Source organism: Selaginella moellendorffii, unplaced genomic scaffold (assembly GCF_000143415.4).
Source record: "Selaginella moellendorffii unplaced genomic scaffold, v1.0 SELMOscaffold_2, whole genome shotgun sequence".
Taxonomy (NCBI): domain Eukaryota; kingdom Viridiplantae; phylum Streptophyta; class Lycopodiopsida; order Selaginellales; family Selaginellaceae; genus Selaginella; species Selaginella moellendorffii.
In genome coordinates this window covers 3,932,710-3,951,257 of record NW_003314263.1, presented here as the reverse complement: position 1 = coordinate 3,951,257, position 18,548 = coordinate 3,932,710, and the positions used below count along the sequence as shown (strand labels likewise).

The window sequence follows — 18,548 nt, the reverse complement described above, 5'->3', positions numbered from 1 at the left end:
TTATCTTCATTTTAATAGCATTTATTTATAATTAATAATTTAAAAATTACATTTAAAAAAAATATAAATAAGAAAATATTTCTAGCATAAAAACTCTTTAAAAAAGTGGCTTATCTCAGATGGGCACTATAAGATCTAAAACAGGTCATACATACATACCATAACAACATAAACTTAACTTTATGTCTATAATTAGAAAGTATCTAGTGTAAAAAAGACTTACAAATTAAAGAAAGTCTAACTATACTCATCTATTTGATAATACTTGAAGTATACTAAGTTCTCAGTTAATTCCACTATAATCAAAGTTTGAGTTCTTAACAACTCTTGAAAATTTTATAAAATATAAAGTTCTAATTTTCAACTTTTAGGATGGGCCATGTAAAATGAATAAAGAATACAGTTATTTATTTAGAATATAAAATATAAAATATAGAGTAAAATATAAAAACTGACAATACTGATGAGAGAGTATTACTTTTTAAATAAAGAAAAAGCTACGTTATCTATTAGTAGAAATTTTTTTTGGTGAAAAGTAATAATATACACAAAATATACTTGGAAAAGTATAAAATTATTAGATAAAGTTTGAAACTAGCTATTTTTAAATTATAGTTAAAGTTAGGTCTTAAATTTGTAACAGCATTAATAAAAGAGAGTAATTCTTATTAAATAGATGATAGAACAAGATGATGTTAATTTAGTACTTCATGATATTTGTTTTGTTTTTATCTTTATGCTTACAGTGTTACTGCTTAATTAAAAACTATGAATACCCAAATGCTATTACAATTAGTTATAGACAAAAAATCATTATACCAATTATTCTAGAACTTATAAAGGAAGTTGGAAAACGGGATGAATCGTTCATAGGATTTTCTTACTCTAAAGTAATATATGAAGATTATAGCTCCTTATTAATAACAATAGCAGCTCTTGATGTATATCATACTTTTAAGACATATGTCATAACTTGTACTATAATTCCGAATCTGCGTTTGTATAATACAGGATCATATTTAGAATCTGAATTTATGTTTCTCTTGAAAAATTATGTTTTAAATGATCTAGTAACTTATGGCTTTGCAGAATACATATATTATAGATTTTCTATATCTTATGTCATAGATGAAGATTACACATTTCCTTTGCAGCAAAACTATTTTATGTCAGTAAACAATAAACATGAGCAAGACTGTAATTTTTATAATACTTGTATAAAAAGTGGACCACAGTATTCCAGCTTTTCAAAATTAAAAAATGGGGCTTTTCTTCAATCTCCAAATCAGTTATATAATTTGTATATGCAACTTGATTGTAATTTAGTACTTTATTATAAAAAAATTGTAATTTGGGACACTAAAACTAATAATAAAGGTGAGCGATGTTTCCTTAGATTACAAAAAGATGGAAATCTTGTGATATATGACATGAATAATAGTATTATTTGGTCCTATAATATATATCACAAGAATGTTTGGGTTTCTTATGCACTTTGTGTTGAGAATACTGGCTATGCAGTTGTATATAATACTATCTCTCAAACTTGTATATGGAGATCAACATAATAGCTTAATACAAAGATCTGGATTAAAATTTTATTAATTTACCTCCATTCTAAAGCTTTGGGGAAATAAAAAGCATGTTTCTAGTTAAATTTAAAGCCATGACAAGGTGGTAGTATTATTTTCTCATGAAAGTTAAAAGTCATAGATAGGAACTTGAAACAATTGAAAAAAACCTTGAAAGCAGTCTCATGAAATAGGCTACACACAAGAGAAATTATGCTGAAACATATTTTATTTAACTCAAAAGAACAAAATTTTAGTTTGTTTTCCAAGTTGCAAATCTGGCAGAATATTGGTAAAGTTATTTTTATTTTTTTATCTTATAATTATGAGAATAAATCTTACTCAAAAATATATTAATTTTATACAGGCTCTACTTTTCACGCTACTTAGACCAAAAATTCATTGGGTTCTTATATTGTTAAAGTTGAAATGCTTTGGATAAACTAAAAGCGTTACATCTCTTTTATATTTTTTGATTTAAAATTTAAATGATAAAGATTTAAACTTCAGAGGTCCACTAGACTTACAATAGTAAATTTATTTTGCAATTTGAAATGCTATTTACTATAATATAATGTGTACTTATGTATTATATTCTGAAATAGACACCCACTGTGGTAATTGTTTTGCCCTGTGAGATCTCAGGGACTGCAAACAAGCTAAAGCCTATGTGTTGACTTATTGTTGGCCAGTTTTTTAATTCACATTGCCTTCTGTAGCGGCATTTTCAAAGGAAGCATGGGAAAGTAGACGTTCTGTTCATCTCTCTTCCATATAAGGGTGTGTTGAAGGCAGGAAGAAATTATCTAATTTCCTTGCAAGGAATATGCATGGGAGACAAGAAGGGTGTCTTATTTGTTTACATCCTGCCCTTCTATTGGATAAGGATTGCTTAGTCAAGGTAGGCTAGATCAAACTGACAGATCAACAGGTTTCTCAAGCTAACCAATATCTAACTAATTAAATCAAATACTATTCAAATTTATTTTACCCCAATATAATTGCTAAAGGAAAGAAAATTCTATCATCTGCGACAAAAATAATAAGGATCTTGATTGGTAGGGCTAGAGCTATGCTTAGAAGTCCAGCTCTAGATGCCATAGGCTGTGGTGGGAGATTGGCCCCGGTAGCAAGAACACGGCCCATGAGCTCTTCTTCCACGCTCTCAATGGGAGGAAATCTGGCCAGGAGTAACATTGTAAGGAAGTTGCCCGTGCTTTTGTTTGATGTCATGGGCACCATCGTGCGCGATCCATTCTACAAGGATGTTCCAGCATTCTTTGGGTAAAATCTCTTCCACAAGAAGCACCTCCTTGAATTGTGTGTCTATTCCCCAGGCTTTCTATGAAGGAGCTTCTGGAGATCAAACACCCAACTGCGTGGATTGAGTTCGAGAAAGGATTGATCACAGAGGTGTGGCTTGCTTTCTATCGTTTTTCTTGCTTGAGCACTTTTACACAGGAACAGCTCAAGCACCGATTTTTTAACGATGGCAGGGACTTTGATCTTCAAGGTTTTGTCTCTCCATTTTTTGCTCTAGAGCTCTCACGAATTTGCGGGATTGGTCAGGACTCAAGAGTTGCATGGTGGCTGGCTATGAATTCATCGAAGGGATGGAAGAGCTTCTTTGTAGCTTGAAATCCTCGGGCTTTGAAATGCATGCCTTCACAAACTATCCAGACTGGTAAATATATGAAGTATGAGTTATCAATTGATGTGATTTTTTTCAGGTATATGCTGATTGAAGACAAGCTTCAGCTCTCTCGCTACCTGGAATGGACGTTTGTCTCGTGCCACACAGGTTCGATTTTCTCTCCAAGTAATTTTGTAACAAATAACAAATAAGTAGCAATTTATGCAGGCAAGCGAAAGCCTGAAATTAATGCCTATTTGGACGTTTTGCAACAACTGCAAGTGGATTCATCAGATTGCACATTTGTTGATGATCAGTAAGAGATTTCTAAGCTCAAAAGTGGAAACCACATTTATTTTCCAGGAGGAGGAACGTTGAAGCTGCAAAGTCATTGGGCATCAACGCTATTATATTTGAAAGCTTTGAAAATCTGTGCGATAAACTCGCCCATCTCAAATCATTGTAGTCTAAGTTGTGACTCGAGACCCCACATTGTTCGAGATATCTGATAGATTGATATGCAAAGAATTCCAATCATTGCTCTAAAAAGCGCAGATTTCCTTGCCTGTTTACCGCAAATTTCCATGGAGGAGTTTGATATCACACGGACAGAAAGCAATCCATCCACGCCACGGCACGATAGTTGTATCCCATGAGAGCCCAAAAATTTGTTTTTTTGGAGTGAGTGGGACAATATCATTACTATAATTACTATTAATTATTACCGTCATTATTATAAAGCTGCAACACAATCAGGAAAAGCAAAGAGTTACAGAAAGGTGATAGATCTATATAAATATTCAATATTCTTGGCACATAAGTCGGCTGCTCATTCGCCATGGAGAGCATCACATGCAGTGACCCCTCACACAATTTGACCGACCGGCCAAGAACACTCCAAGCGAATCAAAGCCAGAATCTTCCAAATCACAACACTCCCCCGCCAGAACCTTGGTGGTGCTCTGCAAAAACCCCCAAATTCCCTTCCAAGTGTGTGACCATGTGTCACTCGCCCACAGACTGAAGATCTTTGCTCCGGTTCTCTCACATAAAAATACCACCACCTTTCTGTATCAAAATATCCAGAGTGGATGTCACCGCTGTCCCGAGGGACCAAGACATGAATTAGAAGATAATCTGCTAAGCCGAATCGCGAGTTAGCTTAAACTCCTCCACTATCTAATCATTTATATAGTTTCCTGATAAGTGAGAATGTTGTGCTGTCATGGCTTTCGTATATAAAACCTCGGCAGCAACGCTCATCCCAAAAGTTCAAAACGAGTGAAGAAGTCTCGGAGGCAAGAAAGGGAGAAAAGGACCAATAAATTCCTTGTTTTATTTCTCCTTTTGGCTTGATTTTGCTGCTTGGCCTTGAGATCAAAAATGCCCGCTGATAAGATTTTCATCCTGGGACTTGTCGGTATGTTCTTGTTCTTCTCGCATTGTTTTTCTTAAAGAATAGATAGACCAAGTCTCGCCTCGGCTGACTCGTTCGTTTTCTTTACTGACAGGAAATGCGACTGCGATTGCCGTATATGCATCGCCAATGTAAGTTCTCATACCCACAAGCTTTTCATTCTTTCCAAGTTCTAACTCTTTCGTGAGATCTTTGTCGCAGACCAACCTTTAGCATCATCTCCCGGAAGAAATCCACCGAGATGTTCTCCGTGGTTCCATACGTCCTCACGCTCTTGACGGCGGCACTGGGGCTCTACTATGGAATGATGAAGAGCGGCGGGGGATTGCTCATCGTGACCGTTAACTGCGTTGGATGCGTCTTCGAGCTCGCCTATATCATCATCTTCTACAAATACGCCTCCAAAGCCAGCAGGGTACACCACAAGCTCTCACAAACTTTGCTTGGTTCTTGAGAGTTCTTCGCAAGCTTTCCAGTGTTCCTCTCTATCGAACCCCGTCGTTTCCTTTGAGTTCTTCCAAAGAATCTCTCAGTTCTTCCAAGAGTTTCTCTATTCCCTTATTCAAGTTCGTCGAGAGTTTCGTCACTCTTCCCAGATGCTAAGAAATGGAGATCTTTGTTTGCAGCGGAAGATTTGGAAGCTGTTGGGTGTGGAGCTTTTCATCTTGAGCAGCTTGATTCTCATCACCCTCTTTGCAACACGCGGGAAACTCCGAATCATCGTCATCGGGAGTGTCGCGTCGGCCATTGCCATTGCCATGTACGCGTCGCCTCTCTCGGTCATGGTACGAAAAAAGCTTTCAAATAAAAAAGCTAAAAGCTCGCACCCATCCAACATTCCCGACTGACAGCTTTCAAAAATTCTCCTTGTCTAGAGAACTGTGATTCGCACCAAGAATGTGGAAGCAATGCCCCTCACACTCACCATCTTCCTCCTCATCAACGGGATCCTCTGGTCTGGATTCGCCTTCTTCACCAAAGACATCTTCATAGGAGTAAGTTCTCGATCAAACCAAAAGAAGAAAACGAAAGATCCTACTCTTACACCATCTTGATCTCTCTCTCTCTCTCTCTCTCTCGCTTGACAGATCCCAAGCGTCGCCGGTTCCGTGTGTGCTGTCGGCCAAATAGTTCTCTACATCGTCTGCAAGATATTAAGGCAGAAGAAGGAAGAGAGCAGTAAACCGGAGGGAAAGCAGCACATCATCGACGTGAAAGAGAGCAGTACCGAGGCGATCGACCTCAGAATCCCACCGCTACGGCAGCAGTCCCTCACCGGAAGCGCTGCCTTTAGAACAGCGTCGGGAAAAGTGATGGATCTTCTCAAAGAGCTCAAAGAGATACCCACTGGGATCCCCGCCTGCAGGACAGCGTCCGAAAAGCTGTTCAAGGAAGCTCCACAGTACGTGGAACTCGCAAAGTAGGAGCAGCAAGCAGGAGCCGAAAACTCGCCCCCGCCTTCTCCTGTAAACTGGTTTGCTTTTCTCGTTGTCGTGTAAACAACTGACACCACCGTGAAATAGGAAATATAAATCTGTGGAATTCATACCTGTTGTCACAAATCTGTGCTTCTCTATAAACAGCTTTGAGATTCTTGTGAATCCCTGTAGCTATTCATGTTGTCTCTGGCTCTCTCATTCTACTTCCACAGCCTGACACACTTGTCATGGCTCGCCGACGCAACCATGCCAGTCGCTGGAGATTGTGCCAAGGCCGCGATCAGGCCGTCATGAGCGGGTATAGTCATGGTCTTGTTCTCTTGCATGTTCCAGAGCTCAAGCGACTGCAAGTAGAAGAACCATGAACATCAAGACACACACAAAACGAGGAAAAAAATAAACTTTAAACTGCCGTACTTGATAGCAACCGATGACCAGCAAAGTCGGTAACTTGGGGTGGAACACACAAGAGTGGAACTTGTTCCCGTTGCAGTTCAGCTCGTGGATGCAATCGCCATCGCTTCCATTTAGTGCCCATACTCGAACCGAATCTTCACTGACCGAAGCGACGTAGTCGCCAGTAGCGTCCCAGCACACCGAGTGTACCGGCTTCGTGTGTCGCTGCCAGAAAAGAAAAAGATTTGAGCAAAGATTACCACAGAAGACGTGCCTACCTGTAAGGAATGTACACAAGTCTCGGTATCCACATCAAAAATAGAGACCACATTCTCGGCAGCTGCCGCCAATAACCTTCCGACTCTTGGCTGGAACCTCGTCTGCGCCATACCACCCTGCAACTTATCACGCATCAGCACCGTGCTTCGCAAAGAGACAGACAAACCTTGAAGACTCTGGTGCAAACGCCTTGGCTCACACTCCAGTAGCGTATCTCGCTATCTCCGTCGCAAGAACACAGCAGGTCCTCGTTCACGGGATGGAAGTCAAGCGACATAACCGACGTCTGATGGCCGGTGAACGTTCTCAAGGAATAGCTCGGCTACACGAGAGTTGGACAAGAATTAGTCCGCATGATTCGGTTGGCGGGAACTCAAGCTCAAGACTTACATTGTCTGCATCCCACACTCTCACGGTCTTATCAAATGACGAGGTCGCCAGGCGCGTGGAGTTTGGACTGAACCTTACGTCAGTAATAAGAAAGGTGTGCTCCTCGAGGGTACTCTTGAGCTTTAGAGTGTCCATATTCCAGAGAACAGCCTGCCAAGAGAACAATTAGCATACGGCATTGACTTAAAAACACATTTTTTTCCAGACCTTTTTATCGTGTCCGGCGCTTGCAAGAAGTTTCCCGTCGGACGAGAAATGGCAACAGACAACCTTGCTCGTACTTGCTCGCAAGCAACCTACTTCGCTAAGAAAACCTGGTCAATGAATTCAAACCAACAGTAAGAGGAGAAATTCTATCGAAATGCATTTATCGAAATAGATATGTGCCTTTGCTCACATCCATGGCAGGGCTCTGTTTGCTGCTTCCAAACAAGCCATCGCGATGATCTGCGTCGTCGTGCGATAAAAAGGACTCGACGTTATCATCCAGCGACGGATCTTCGCCGAAGCGGTCAATATCAGCCTGCAACTTCAATTTCCACCACTCAGACCCTTGACAAAAAAGCCATTACAGAGAAAATCAGGAAAAAACCATCCTATTGCAGCTTACAGCATATAGTTCTTACCAGCTGGTTTGTAGGCGAAGCAAGCGTCCCAGCTCCATCTGACCCGTACATCATAAGCGACTTGGAGATGTTTCCATTTTGTTGTAAAGCTCCCGCCATGGAAATGACATCGCCAGGCGTATGTGTTGATGGAGACGATGGGGAATTCGGACCCGCCGTGTTCGCTGTACCCGTACTATTAGCTGGACCAGAGGATGACGCCGGTTGCTTCCGTTTTCGGCCACTGGGACCTTTAGCAGCAACCTGTAGACGAAAAGGAAATAAAACGAAGAAACGTAAGAACGTTGACGCTACAAATTATATCTCACTTTCACCTTTCCAGTCCCTGTGCTATTCGTACTGGGACTCGGCTCCATGCCGCTATAAACCTGGTCGCCGGTTCCCCTAAAGGAGTTGGACAGCGCACCATCAACTCCAACAACACCCATTCTCTCTTGTTGTAGTTGTTGCTGCTGCTGCTGCTGCTGTTGTGGCGTTGCCGGTTGCTGCTGCGCTTGCTGCCCTTGTTGAGAAGACTGTGGTGGCTGTGGCTGTTGGCCACTTTGAGCTTGCTGCGACTGGGCCATTTTCATCTGCCAAAAAATGAAAAGAAACACTTCAAGCTCCATGAGTGAAAAATGAAGATAGTACCTTCATCAGCATCTCCCCCTGATCCTGTGGATTACCACGAGGCAGGAGTGTTGCAGCCTGCATAGGTGATCCGACCTCGCTGAGACCAGCTTGACCATCTTTGCCCATTTGGTTTTGATTCCGACTGAGAAGCATGCGAAACCTTCTCCCGTCTACGTCACCAAGGAGAGCGGAATTGGACGAAGGCAAGCTTCCTTGCGCCTGAGCCTGAAGCAGTAAGTGCTGGTGCTGAGGACTCAGTATATGATATGCTTGAGAAGCCTGCAAAGACGGCTTCTGATTTTGCACTAGCGTCGGGCGAAGCTGATCCATTCCCTGAGCAGCGCAAGACACCAACGTCAAACAACAAATACTTCCGTGTCGATTGCACTTACAGCTAATGACCAGCCTTTCAATGACATTGCATTTCCTCCTTGATTGACTCCTGCCGATAGTTAAAACGTCAACTCAAGCGCACTCTTAAAGTCAAGAGCATACCTGGACTAAGAAGGTTTGGCTTGGCATGCCCAAACATGGAAGGATCCGGTGCAGGTGATCTTTGATTCAAAACTACGTTGCCGTCGCTCTTGCTGTCCTGTTTTGTGTAAAAAACGAATGAGCCGGACAGAGACTAGAAGACCAGAACACGTACCTGAGAGACTCCAGAGAGCTGAGGCCTGTTCTGAACTTGTTGCAATCCAGCAGCACTAGCTGGAAGTAAAGGCCTGTCCATTTCCAGAGTTTGAAAACGTAATGACATCAAAGAAAAAAGATCATTTACCCAGACGGCTGGCCAGGAGTCGGCGCTCCTTTAAGCAGACTTGTCGGGCTTGGATCCAAAAGCTGTCCCGGAGGCTCTCCGTATCTCTGCAAAGACCCCCAGTCAGAATGCGTCCCTTGGGTCACGGCAACTGAACAGACCTTAATATCTTCGAGAGTGTCACGTTGGTGTGGATGCTTGAGACGCTCCTCGTAGATTTTGGTTGCCATTGCATTCGCAGTTGGGGGGAGTGAATCACCACCCATGCCGTTTGCAGCAGCGTTTATGGCCAGATCCCTCCGAGGTTGCTGCTGCTGCTGGGCTTGACGCTGGAGGAGTTGAATCTGCTGCATGTGAAGTTGCTGCTGGTGTTGCTGCTGCTGCTGGTGCTGCTGCTGTTGCTGGTGTTGCTGCTGGTTTTGCTGCAGCTGTTGTTGTTGCTGCTGCTGCTGCTGCTGACTTTGCTGCAACTGCTGCTGCTGTTGCTGCTGCTGCTGACTTTGTTGTAATTGTTGTTGGTGCTGCTGCTGGTGCTGCTGCTGCTGAATTTGCTGCTGTTGCTGCTGGTGCTGAAGATGCTGGTGTTGCTGCTGTTGTTCTCTCGCCTTGAGTTGCTGAGTCTGTAGCACAAGGGGTGATGAATAAGAAAAATGAATAGGAAGAGGAAAAGCTTACCTCGATATATGAAGCAGCCACCTCTGAGTGCTTTTCATTCGTACGAGCAATGAAAATGTCCCAGAACACGGACCACCACTCGAACAAAAAACCACCAGGAGCATCAATCGCTGCATCGAAAAAAAAAGGGAAAAAAAGGAGCAATGGAACTCCTATGAGGACAAGAATCTCTACGGAGAGGAGCTCTTACCGACAGGATCGCCAGAAACTTTGCCCTCTGTCTGAAAGGCCTTGGCAGAGGCCTGGAGGTTTTTCTTCACAAGATAGTCGTGTATATAAACATCGAGCCTGCCAATCCCAATCTTACTCAAACAACGAGAAGGACAAAAAGAAATCCAAACGCTTACATCTTATCGGCTTCCCAGTTACTTTGCGCCATTGCGCCTCCCCTCTTTCGAAGGACTCCGGCAATAGAATCCGCCTATCCTGCAGATGAAAGCCCTCGTCATTGCAGTGGCACGCGAAAATCCTCCTAGGACTCGCACAAAACCCTGAGCTGCGCAATCACCTCTGCCGAGAGAGAATGCAGGGGGCAGGAAGAGCACTGACCTTGGAACCGAGATCTTTAGGCGCCCCTGCTCGATAGCGCTCGCGTCCATGGATCCGCCATAGCCACGAGCTTGCAAAACAAGGAGTGTTCGAGCTATAGAGTGTTTAAGTGTGTGCTTCTTTCTGCAAGGCACGCAGGCTCGGTCACGGACCTACCACACCGGGGAGGTCCGGCAAGGCCATTTGGGGATATCTTGCCAAAGCTGGGTAGGCTCGGCAGTCTTGCCAGTCAGACTCTCGTTGACCGCGCCAAAACGTAAAAAATTTGAGCTTCAAGCGCGAGAACAAAACCATCAGCTGATGCAATGTCAACGATCAGAGTCATTCCTACATAAATGCTTGCGCCCTGTTCTTATCAGCTTTAGCGCGTAACAATTCATTCTCTCCAGACGTTTTCAAAACATCTCAGAGAGATTTCGAGTATGATCCAACTCTTAAGAAATGATCTTAAGAAATGGCTTTCGCGGAGCATAAGTTGTGGAACCCGCTGCTGGGGCTCTCACATGGGACGCTTAGGTAGAGTTTTAAAGGAGGAACCTTGAAAGTTCTACTCAAGAGATCTGGTCGGGTGGAAACAGATGCTCTGTCGCGCTCCCGCAGCGTTGGCTTCTTCCGTGCGGATGTCAGCTAATGTCACTACTGAGACATTAGAGAAGAAAGGTTTGCTTACCAGAATCGCCGCCGCCAAGGTAACGTTGCCAGCAGCGACCGCAGCGGATGTGATTCTCAATCTGTGCTATGAGAGACAGAATGTGGAGCTCGTTCTATGTTTCCCTAGCAATTGATCAATTCGTTCGCTCAAACAAGCGCTGGGAATGCTCAAGCTAGGCTTCTTTCGCCGGAGCTCGCTGGAATTATCGAGCTCTGCCAAATTAAAAAAAAGGATCTCTTTAGGTGCAGAGTGTGGCACAAGAAAGTGGTTCTTTAATTCTTTGCGCGTTCAGAAAAAGATGGTGAGCACGAAGATTTCTACGAAAGAATGCTCCTATCGGCTGGAAGAGACACTGCTTTGAGTGTCCAGACCCTCTAATTGTAACCATGCTCCACCCGATATTTATATGTAAGGTTTGGCTGCTCGTTGGATAGTACTTGCGGAGTTTGAGAATCACCTGGCAATCGCAGATTGCTGGGCTCACCCCTTCCTGCCACGCTCAAATATGTCGGCCATCTCCTAGAATATTTTACGGGGTTAAAATCTTAAGCACTCTTAACTCAAATTAGTATAATTTGTGGAAAAAAGCATCTTTTCCAATCTCCTGATCATCACTAAGGATTTAAAAAGGAGACCCAATATGTAATTAGTTAGGAACGTAAGCTACTCCTGTGAGTGTCCAATCTATTATTTGCTCTGTGCTCTACTATATGGTTCTCTTGATCATCGTGACATCGTAGCTCCACTTCTTCCATATCGCTGGCAGTGAAAACTCTTTGCTAATATGATCTTAAGGTTGCAAAAGATGTAAAAAGAAACAAACATACTCCACTTCTCCACTTGTGTTCTAAGCGACTTGGATCCATGAATTCAGCTTACACATACTAGATTCTCGTACTTATGCTCTAATTTATGGAGCTTAGACATATATTTTCTGCAGATACGATTTTACTTTCTGGAATTTAACCAACTGGAAATTGCATTCTTGCATGCTCCATGCAAAACGGGATAGTGCAAAGCTGAATCTAAACACTAAGAATATTCCAAGGTCTTTGGTTTAGGACTCAGCAGGCATCCATGGATGATGGGAACCTACTGGTGCATGAGAGGCATGGAATGGTTCTCTAAGATAATGCCGTGCAGGATTTATGATAGGCCAGACTTCAAGTTCCCCTTCTTGGTGAGCCCAGGAATCTGCATTGCCAGGTTATAAGAGAATATGTTTAGATATTCTAGGATATTTTACCATTTAACAGTGGTTATTCATTTAGATAAATTTTGTATTTATAATTTATGAACATGTTTATAATTTATAAACTTTTCTAACCACTTTGTATCATTGTGATCTAGTCATGGGGTCTTTTGAAGCATGAGCCAAAGAAATACCATAACTTACAATGCATTGCTTAGGGCCTACATCTAGAATGGCAATTGTGAGGGAGCTCTTAAAGTTTCTAGGCTTATGGATCAAATTGGTGTCAAAATCAATGACTAGCAATGATTGATGTTTGTGCAGGTATGGAGCATTTACTACAAGCCAAGTCTCTTCTCTCCTGGATCTTGGGAGATGCCAGCAAGTAAGAACACTAGGAATAAGCTTGGAAATGTATTAATTTCCATGTATGTCCAGTGTGGAGAGTGCCTCTGTATTAGTGTTCTAGGATCAGTGGATGGAACCATCATGATATCATATCCTAGAACTCAATTCTTGCTTACTACATTCAGAATGGAAAAAGTGAAGAGTCTCTAGAGATGTTTTGAGAGATGAGGTTGGATGGATCTTATAAGCTGAACACCATCACCTTTAGCACTCTTTTGAGTGCTTGCAGCTGTGCTGGATTCATGGATCATGCTTGTGAATCCAGCATGGAGATTTCAATATTGACTATCAAAATGAAGAACCAAAACCACTTTAAACAATAATGGAGAAAAAAAAGATACATACAAATAATAAAAGAATGTTATAAGAAACTAATAAATCATATATGGATAAAATAAATAATATATACAAAAGTAGGAATAACACCATGAACAAATTATATATCATAATAAAAAACACTTAAAAATAAAAGCAAGCCAAGCATGGCAATTTATTTTTTCATGAAAGCAAACCAAGAACAAACAATGAAAAAAAATGTCTCTAAACCCCAGGACGTCAAAGAAGTGCCGGTCAAAAGCCGAGAAAGACCACAGTCATCTGACGGACAGATGCAGACTGGAGTGGAAAGAGAGAAATGCCATGTAAGCATGCCACATCATTGCCAGCTAGGTGGAGAGAGACGAGGCCTCAGCCTGGTTGGAGCAAAAACAGCTCGCCATCGCAGTGATCCATAGATCCTACGTCTCCCATATGCGACGTTCTGGTAGATGCTCGTTACAGCACAGCGACTTGTCGAATACCATGTTTGGGAATTTTCAGAGCTTCGCCAGCAGTTCTGATGCCCCTGGAGGGACGGAATTTCTTCTTCTTTAGAAAAAAAACCGGTGGATTATCCGCTGCGATCGCTGCCGGCGGCCTAGCCATCGCTAATCTGTACTAGAAAGATTGTGGAGCTCGTTAACTCTTTTTTCATTCTTTTTTATTAGATCCTCTCGATCTCTTCTCACAGTTGTGACATTTTTAACTTTGAGCTCCTGACATCCACGGAAGAAGCCAACGCTGGAGCGCTACAACATCTCTATCTAGCGAACGTTTCTTTCCAGGTGAGAGCTCAGGCAGCGGGTGCTTCACACAACATAGGAAGCCATTCCAAAACCGGCGGAATCAAATCGGCTGCTCTGAATCGGGAAACAAGGATTCTGGATCATGCGATATTTCAAACGTTCCGGTTTTCGAACCGAGCGTCAAACACTGCAGGTGTGCAAGCTTAAGTTTTAGAATTTGGTTGCGAGTCACGCTCAAATGTTTGAAGCAAACAAACGTTTTGGGGAGTCAGTCGTTGACAAGATGCCGAGCCTACCCAAGCGCCACCACTAGATCTCATGCTGCCACGCCCTGCTAATCCCTCTTCCACTCCTTACGCGACTTGTAAAAAGATTTCATAAAATTTTATTCCACTGTGATTGCTAGTAAGGACAACATTTTAACGTTTGTGTTTCCTCTCATGATTCTGCTACAGTTTGAGCTGTGGAACATGCCATATGACTATACCACTCACGACGGCCTAATTGCGGCCTTGGCGCAGTCTCCAGCGACTGGCATGGTTGCATTGGCGAGCCATGACAAGTGTGTCAATTGAAGTAGAGTGAGAGAAGTTGTTTTCTTTTTGTTGTTTCATTCATAGGACTTCCAGTGTTGAAAGTACTACAAAATCATCTGTTATGGCTTTTGTTTTCCAACACACATCACATACCCAAAGAAAATACTCGCATATAGACTTCCTTAACTTAAAAGATCATAACAAAGCCAGATTTTGCCAGGTTACAAGTGGATAGATGGAGGGCAGAGCTAATATGTAAGGATTATCTTAATGTGTAAGAGAAAACACTACCCACTCGCTGGTTGTTACAATTTATCAGCTGAAATCAAGATTCTTAACACTAAGAATATTCCAAGGTCTTTGGTTTCCATCCATGGATGATGGGAACCGGTGCGTGAGAGGCGGGGAATGGTTCTCTAAGATAACGCTGTGCAAGATTTATGATAGGCCAGACTTCAAGTTCCCCTTGTTGGTGAGCCCAGCAATCTGCATTGCCACATCTCTATGGCTTCTATTCAATGCTCATGCTACAAGCACGAGCAGCCAAAGCTAACGTATGAATATCGGGTGGGGCATGGTTACAATTAGAGGGTCTGGAACACTCAAAGTAGCTTCTCTTTGTTGCACCAGCGAACATCCAGAAGTTTTTGTTCATCTTTTTCTCGATTACTTTCCTGGATTTCGTTGATAAATTGTAAACAACCATCACATTACATATTAGCTCTATCCACTTGTAACCTGGCAAAATCTGGCTTTGTTATTCATAGTAAGTATATATTCTTTGGGTATGTGATGTGTGTTGGAAAACAAAAGCCATAACAGGTGATTTTGTAGTAGTTTCAACACTGGAAGCCCTATGAATGAAAAAAAGAGAGAAAACAATGGGTATTTGCTTAGCTTAAGTCTGTTGTCTTCTTCTCACTCTACTTCAATGGACACACTTGTCATGGCTCGCCAATGCAACCATGCCAGTCGCTGGAGACTGCGCTAAGGCCGCAATTAGGCCGTCGTGAGTGGTATAGTCATCTGGCATGTTCCAGAGCTCAAACTACTGTAAGTAGGAGAATCATGAGAGGAAAAACAAACTTTAAAATGTTGTCCTTGATAGCAATCAAATGGAATTCTGAAAAATTATAAAAATTCGAGTTTAGACCTTGGGTGGCACCAGTCGGTGGCAGCATGGGATTTGGCCGTGGCGGCAGCACTGGCGGCAGCATGCGATCTAGTGGCGGTTGGGCAGGAGGTGATGCTCATGGTGGTGTTGCTCGTGGATTTGGCTGTGGCAGCGGATGCTAGCGGCAGCTCTCTCAACAGCATGAGATCCAGCTGTGGGACTTGGCCTGGAGGGATCACTGGGTGCTGCTGGGTGGATGCAAGAGATTAAGTATTGGTGTTTGTGAATGGCTCGGCTACACGAAAGTTGGACACCTTGGCGGGAACTCAAGATCAAGATTACATTTTTTTAACCCACTCTAACCTAAGGACTGAACCTTACGTTAGTAGTAAGAAGGTATGTTCCTCGACAGTACATTTAGCATGTAAAAACACAATTTTTCAGGGCCTTTTTATCGTGTCCGGCTGAAAGCCCTCAACTGACCAAAGCCACGGACCCCTAAAGCTGGGTAGGCTCGGCATCTTGTCAACGACTGACTCCCCAAAACGTTTGTTTGCTTCGCAACAAAATTCTAAAACTTAAACTTGCAGACATGCACAAAAATCTCTCTACCAGTGTTTGACGCTCGGTTCGAAAACCAGAACGTTTGAAATATCGCATGATCCAGAATCCTTGTTTTCCGATTCAGAGCAGCCGATTTGATTCCGCCGGTTTTGGAATGGCTTCCTATGTTGTGTGAAGCACCCGCTGCTTGAGCTCTCATCTGGAAAGAAACATTCGCTAGATAGAGATGTTGTAGCGCTCCCGCGTTGGCTTCAGCAGCTCAAATTTAAAAATGTCACAACCGTGAGAAGAGATCGAGAGGATCTAATAAAAAAAAATGAAAAAAGAGTTAACGAGCTCCACAATCTTTCTAGTACAGATTGGCGATGGCTAGTTTGTGGACCTGCCGCCGGCAGCGATTGCAGCGGATAATCCACCGGTTTTGTTCTAAAGAAGAAGAAATTCCGCCTCTCCAGGGGCATCAGAACTGCTGGCGAAGCTCTGAAAATTCCCAAACATGGTATTGCCAAGAAAGTTTTTCCTTTGTGCCCAGAAAAAGATGGTGAGCGAAAGAGTGCCCCTGGTTCATAGAGACTGAATTGCTGTGCAAAGCCTGGAGGAACAAGGAGAAGCATATTTGGCTGGTCAATAGAAGTGGCGGAGATGGAGAACAACCAACTTGTAGTCTGGCCTATCATGAATCTTGCGCAGCCCTTCCTCCTGCGAGAAGTCGCTCATCCTCTCAGAGGGCGCTCGCTCGCCTCCTAAGTATTTACGTGTTTCACAATCATCCATGGGCTCGAACGAGTGCTCTCCGTTGGTAGGACACTGCCTGAGCAGTCCCTTCCACAAATATGTCAGCCATCTCCATCTCCCAGGGAAGCTCGGGACGAACGTTGAGCTTGGATCTTGTGAGACCATTTGCGCGATCGACAAGTCGCTGTGCTGTAACGAGCATCTACCACCGTGAAGCTGGCAATGATGTGGCATGCTTACATGGCATTTCTCTCCGTCTGGATGACTGTGGTCTTTCTCGGCTTTTGGCCGCCACTTCTTTGACGTCCTGGAGTTTAGAAACATTTTTTTCCATTGTTTGTTCTTGGTTTGCTTTCATGAAAATATAAATTGCTACGCTTGGTTTGCTTTTGTTTTTAAGTATTTTTTATTATGATATATAATCTGTTTGTATATATTATTTATATGATCTATTAGTTTCTTATAACATGTATTATATTTTAATATTTGTATGTATCATTCTTTCTTCATTATTGTTTGAAGTGGTTTTAGTTCTTCATTTTGATAGTCAATATTGAAATCTCCATATTGGATTCATGAGCATGATCCACAAATCCAGCACAGCTGCAAGCACTCAAAACAGTGCTAAAGGTGATGGTGTTCAACTGATAAGATCCATCCAACCTCATCTCCCAAAGCATCTCTAGAGACTCTTCACTTCTTCCATTTTGAGTATAGTAAGCAAGAATTGAGTTCCAGGACATGATATCATGATGGTTCCATCCATTGATCCTAGAACACTAGTACGGAGGCACTCAAGTCTCCACACTGGACATACATGGAAATAAATACATTTCTAAACTTATTCCCAGTGTTCTTACTTGGCATCTCCCAAGATCAAGGAGAGAAGAGACTTGACTTGCAGTAAATTCTCCATACCTGCACAAACATCAATCATTGCCAATAGCTGAGATCATTGATTTTGACACCAGTTTGATCCATGAGCCTAGAAACTTTAAGAGCTCCCTCACAATTGCCATTCTGGATGTAGGCCCTAATCAATGCATTGTAAGTTATGGTATTTCTTTGGCTCATGCTTCAAAAGACCTCACAACCATATCACGATGATATAAAGTGGTTAGAGAAGTTTATAAATTATAAACATGTTCATAAATTATAAATACAAGATTCAAATAAATGAATAACCACTGTTAGATGGTAAAATATCCTAGGATATCCAAGTATATTCTCCTATTAGCTAAATCAAAAATATTTCTTTTAAAAAATAGCTATATTTTAAATAAAGCCTATGCCTTGTCCATGGCTTTAATGAATAGGCATGATATGTTAACAATTGATATTTTAAAACTACTTGTTCCTCAAGAAATTTTTTCTAAAGTGTAAATAGGCCTATGAAGTTATACTTGACAAGTGTTTACAGGAAGGGCAAAACAACATAGTCAGTTAGGTATTTATTTTATTTCCATTCCATCTGTATAATTTATATACATAGCTAAATACAAATTTGTTTTTTAATTAAAGCATTTATTTCACCATTTTATAGTATTTTCTTATAAACTAAATTTCTCATGTACCTTTTTGAGTAATATTTGGTTTTCAAATTCTTACACATATATGTATATGTTTAAAAATGTGAAAACTAAAGCAACTTTTGAGAGTGTGACATATAATTGGCAATGTCCAAATACTGTGTGGTAGATTTATACCAACATTACTTGTGATTTAATATTGTGATTAAAAATGCATATCTAAATTGTCTTCATCTGATATGTTTAGCTTTTAATATGATTCTTGGTAATCTTTCCCTTCAATATTTCCAAGATATATATGCATATCTAAAAGCTAATTTTCACCCCTTGCAAAAATACTCCCAACTTTTCCTAATTTCAAACCAAAAACAAGTTCTATTTCATTTATATTATAAATTTATTTCCTGTAG

General features: G+C 41.8%; 3 protein-coding genes across 6 annotated transcripts; 2 read left to right on the top strand and 1 right to left on the bottom strand.

Annotated features, from left to right (window-relative positions):
• Positions 1-2,620: 2,620 nt before the first annotated feature.
• On the top strand, positions 2,621-3,764 carry LOC9661607 (flavin mononucleotide hydrolase 1, chloroplatic). The gene is made up of 7 exons (XM_002963069.2): positions 2,621-2,855; positions 2,909-2,984; positions 3,033-3,084; positions 3,141-3,255; positions 3,302-3,372; positions 3,433-3,520; positions 3,568-3,764. Exons 1-7 carry the CDS (start codon positions 2,644-2,646, stop codon positions 3,668-3,670), a joined length of 717 nt encoding a protein of 238 aa, XP_002963115.1. The 5' UTR covers positions 2,621-2,643; the 3' UTR covers positions 3,671-3,764.
• A 730-nt stretch (positions 3,765-4,494) lies between these two features.
• LOC112340822 (bidirectional sugar transporter NEC1-like) lies at positions 4,495-6,234 on the top strand. Its single transcript, XM_024659893.1, has 6 exons — positions 4,495-4,624; positions 4,716-4,752; positions 4,823-5,036; positions 5,248-5,406; positions 5,497-5,616; positions 5,710-6,234. Exons 1-6 carry the CDS (start codon positions 4,588-4,590, stop codon positions 6,043-6,045), a joined length of 903 nt encoding a protein of 300 aa, XP_024515661.1. The 5' UTR covers positions 4,495-4,587; the 3' UTR covers positions 6,046-6,234.
• Positions 6,142-10,454, bottom strand: LOC9643325 (transcriptional corepressor LEUNIG). Of its 4 annotated transcripts, none has more exons than XM_024659870.1 (19): positions 10,345-10,454; positions 10,143-10,221; positions 9,986-10,083; positions 9,796-9,905; positions 9,282-9,740; positions 9,142-9,227; positions 9,013-9,085; positions 8,859-8,955; positions 8,756-8,805; positions 8,382-8,696; positions 8,060-8,323; positions 7,752-7,994; positions 7,513-7,654; positions 7,333-7,439; positions 7,126-7,275; positions 6,902-7,057; positions 6,735-6,851; positions 6,478-6,681; positions 6,142-6,404 (listed from the first exon to the last, which is right to left on the bottom strand). In XM_024659870.1, the coding sequence occupies exons 2-19, from the start codon at positions 10,172-10,174 to the stop codon at positions 6,261-6,263; spliced, it is 2,847 nt and encodes a 948-aa protein (XP_024515638.1). In that variant the 5' UTR covers positions 10,175-10,221; positions 10,345-10,454; the 3' UTR covers positions 6,142-6,260. The 4 variants fall into 4 exon arrangements, with proteins under 4 accessions (XP_024515638.1, XP_024515652.1, XP_024515648.1 ...); XM_024659884.1 differs by having other exon boundaries at positions 7,513-7,648; XM_024659880.1 differs by having other exon boundaries at positions 8,066-8,323.
• Positions 10,455-18,548: the final 8,094 nt, after the last annotated feature.

Excerpts from the sequence above, each read along its gene's own strand:
- LOC9661607 (XM_002963069.2), top strand. The coding sequence starts at position 2,644 with ATGCTTAGAAGTCCAGCTCTAGATGCCATAGGCTGTGGTGGGAGATTG. Across the intron at positions 2,856-2,908 it reads GATGTTCCAGCATTCTTTGG|GCTTTCTATGAAGGAGCTTC; the intron begins GTAAAATCTCTT and ends TCTATTCCCCAG. Across the intron at positions 3,521-3,567 it reads TGCACATTTGTTGATGATCA|GAGGAGGAACGTTGAAGCTG; the intron begins GTAAGAGATTTC and ends TTTATTTTCCAG.
- LOC112340822 (XM_024659893.1), top strand. The coding sequence starts at position 4,588 with ATGCCCGCTGATAAGATTTTCATCCTGGGACTTGTCG. Across the intron at positions 4,753-4,822 it reads GCCGTATATGCATCGCCAAT|ACCAACCTTTAGCATCATCT; the intron begins GTAAGTTCTCAT and ends TCTTTGTCGCAG. Across the intron at positions 5,407-5,496 it reads CGTCGCCTCTCTCGGTCATG|AGAACTGTGATTCGCACCAA; the intron begins GTACGAAAAAAG and ends CTCCTTGTCTAG.
- LOC9643325 (XM_024659870.1), bottom strand. The coding sequence starts at position 10,174 with ATGGCGCAAAGTAACTGGGAAGCCGATAAGAT. Across the intron at positions 9,741-9,795 it reads TGGCTGCTTCATATATCGAG|ACTCAGCAACTCAAGGCGAG; the intron begins GTAAGCTTTTCC and ends CTTGTGCTACAG. Across the intron at positions 8,324-8,381 it reads AGGGGGAGATGCTGATGAAG|ATGAAAATGGCCCAGTCGCA; the intron begins GTACTATCTTCA and ends ATTTTTTGGCAG.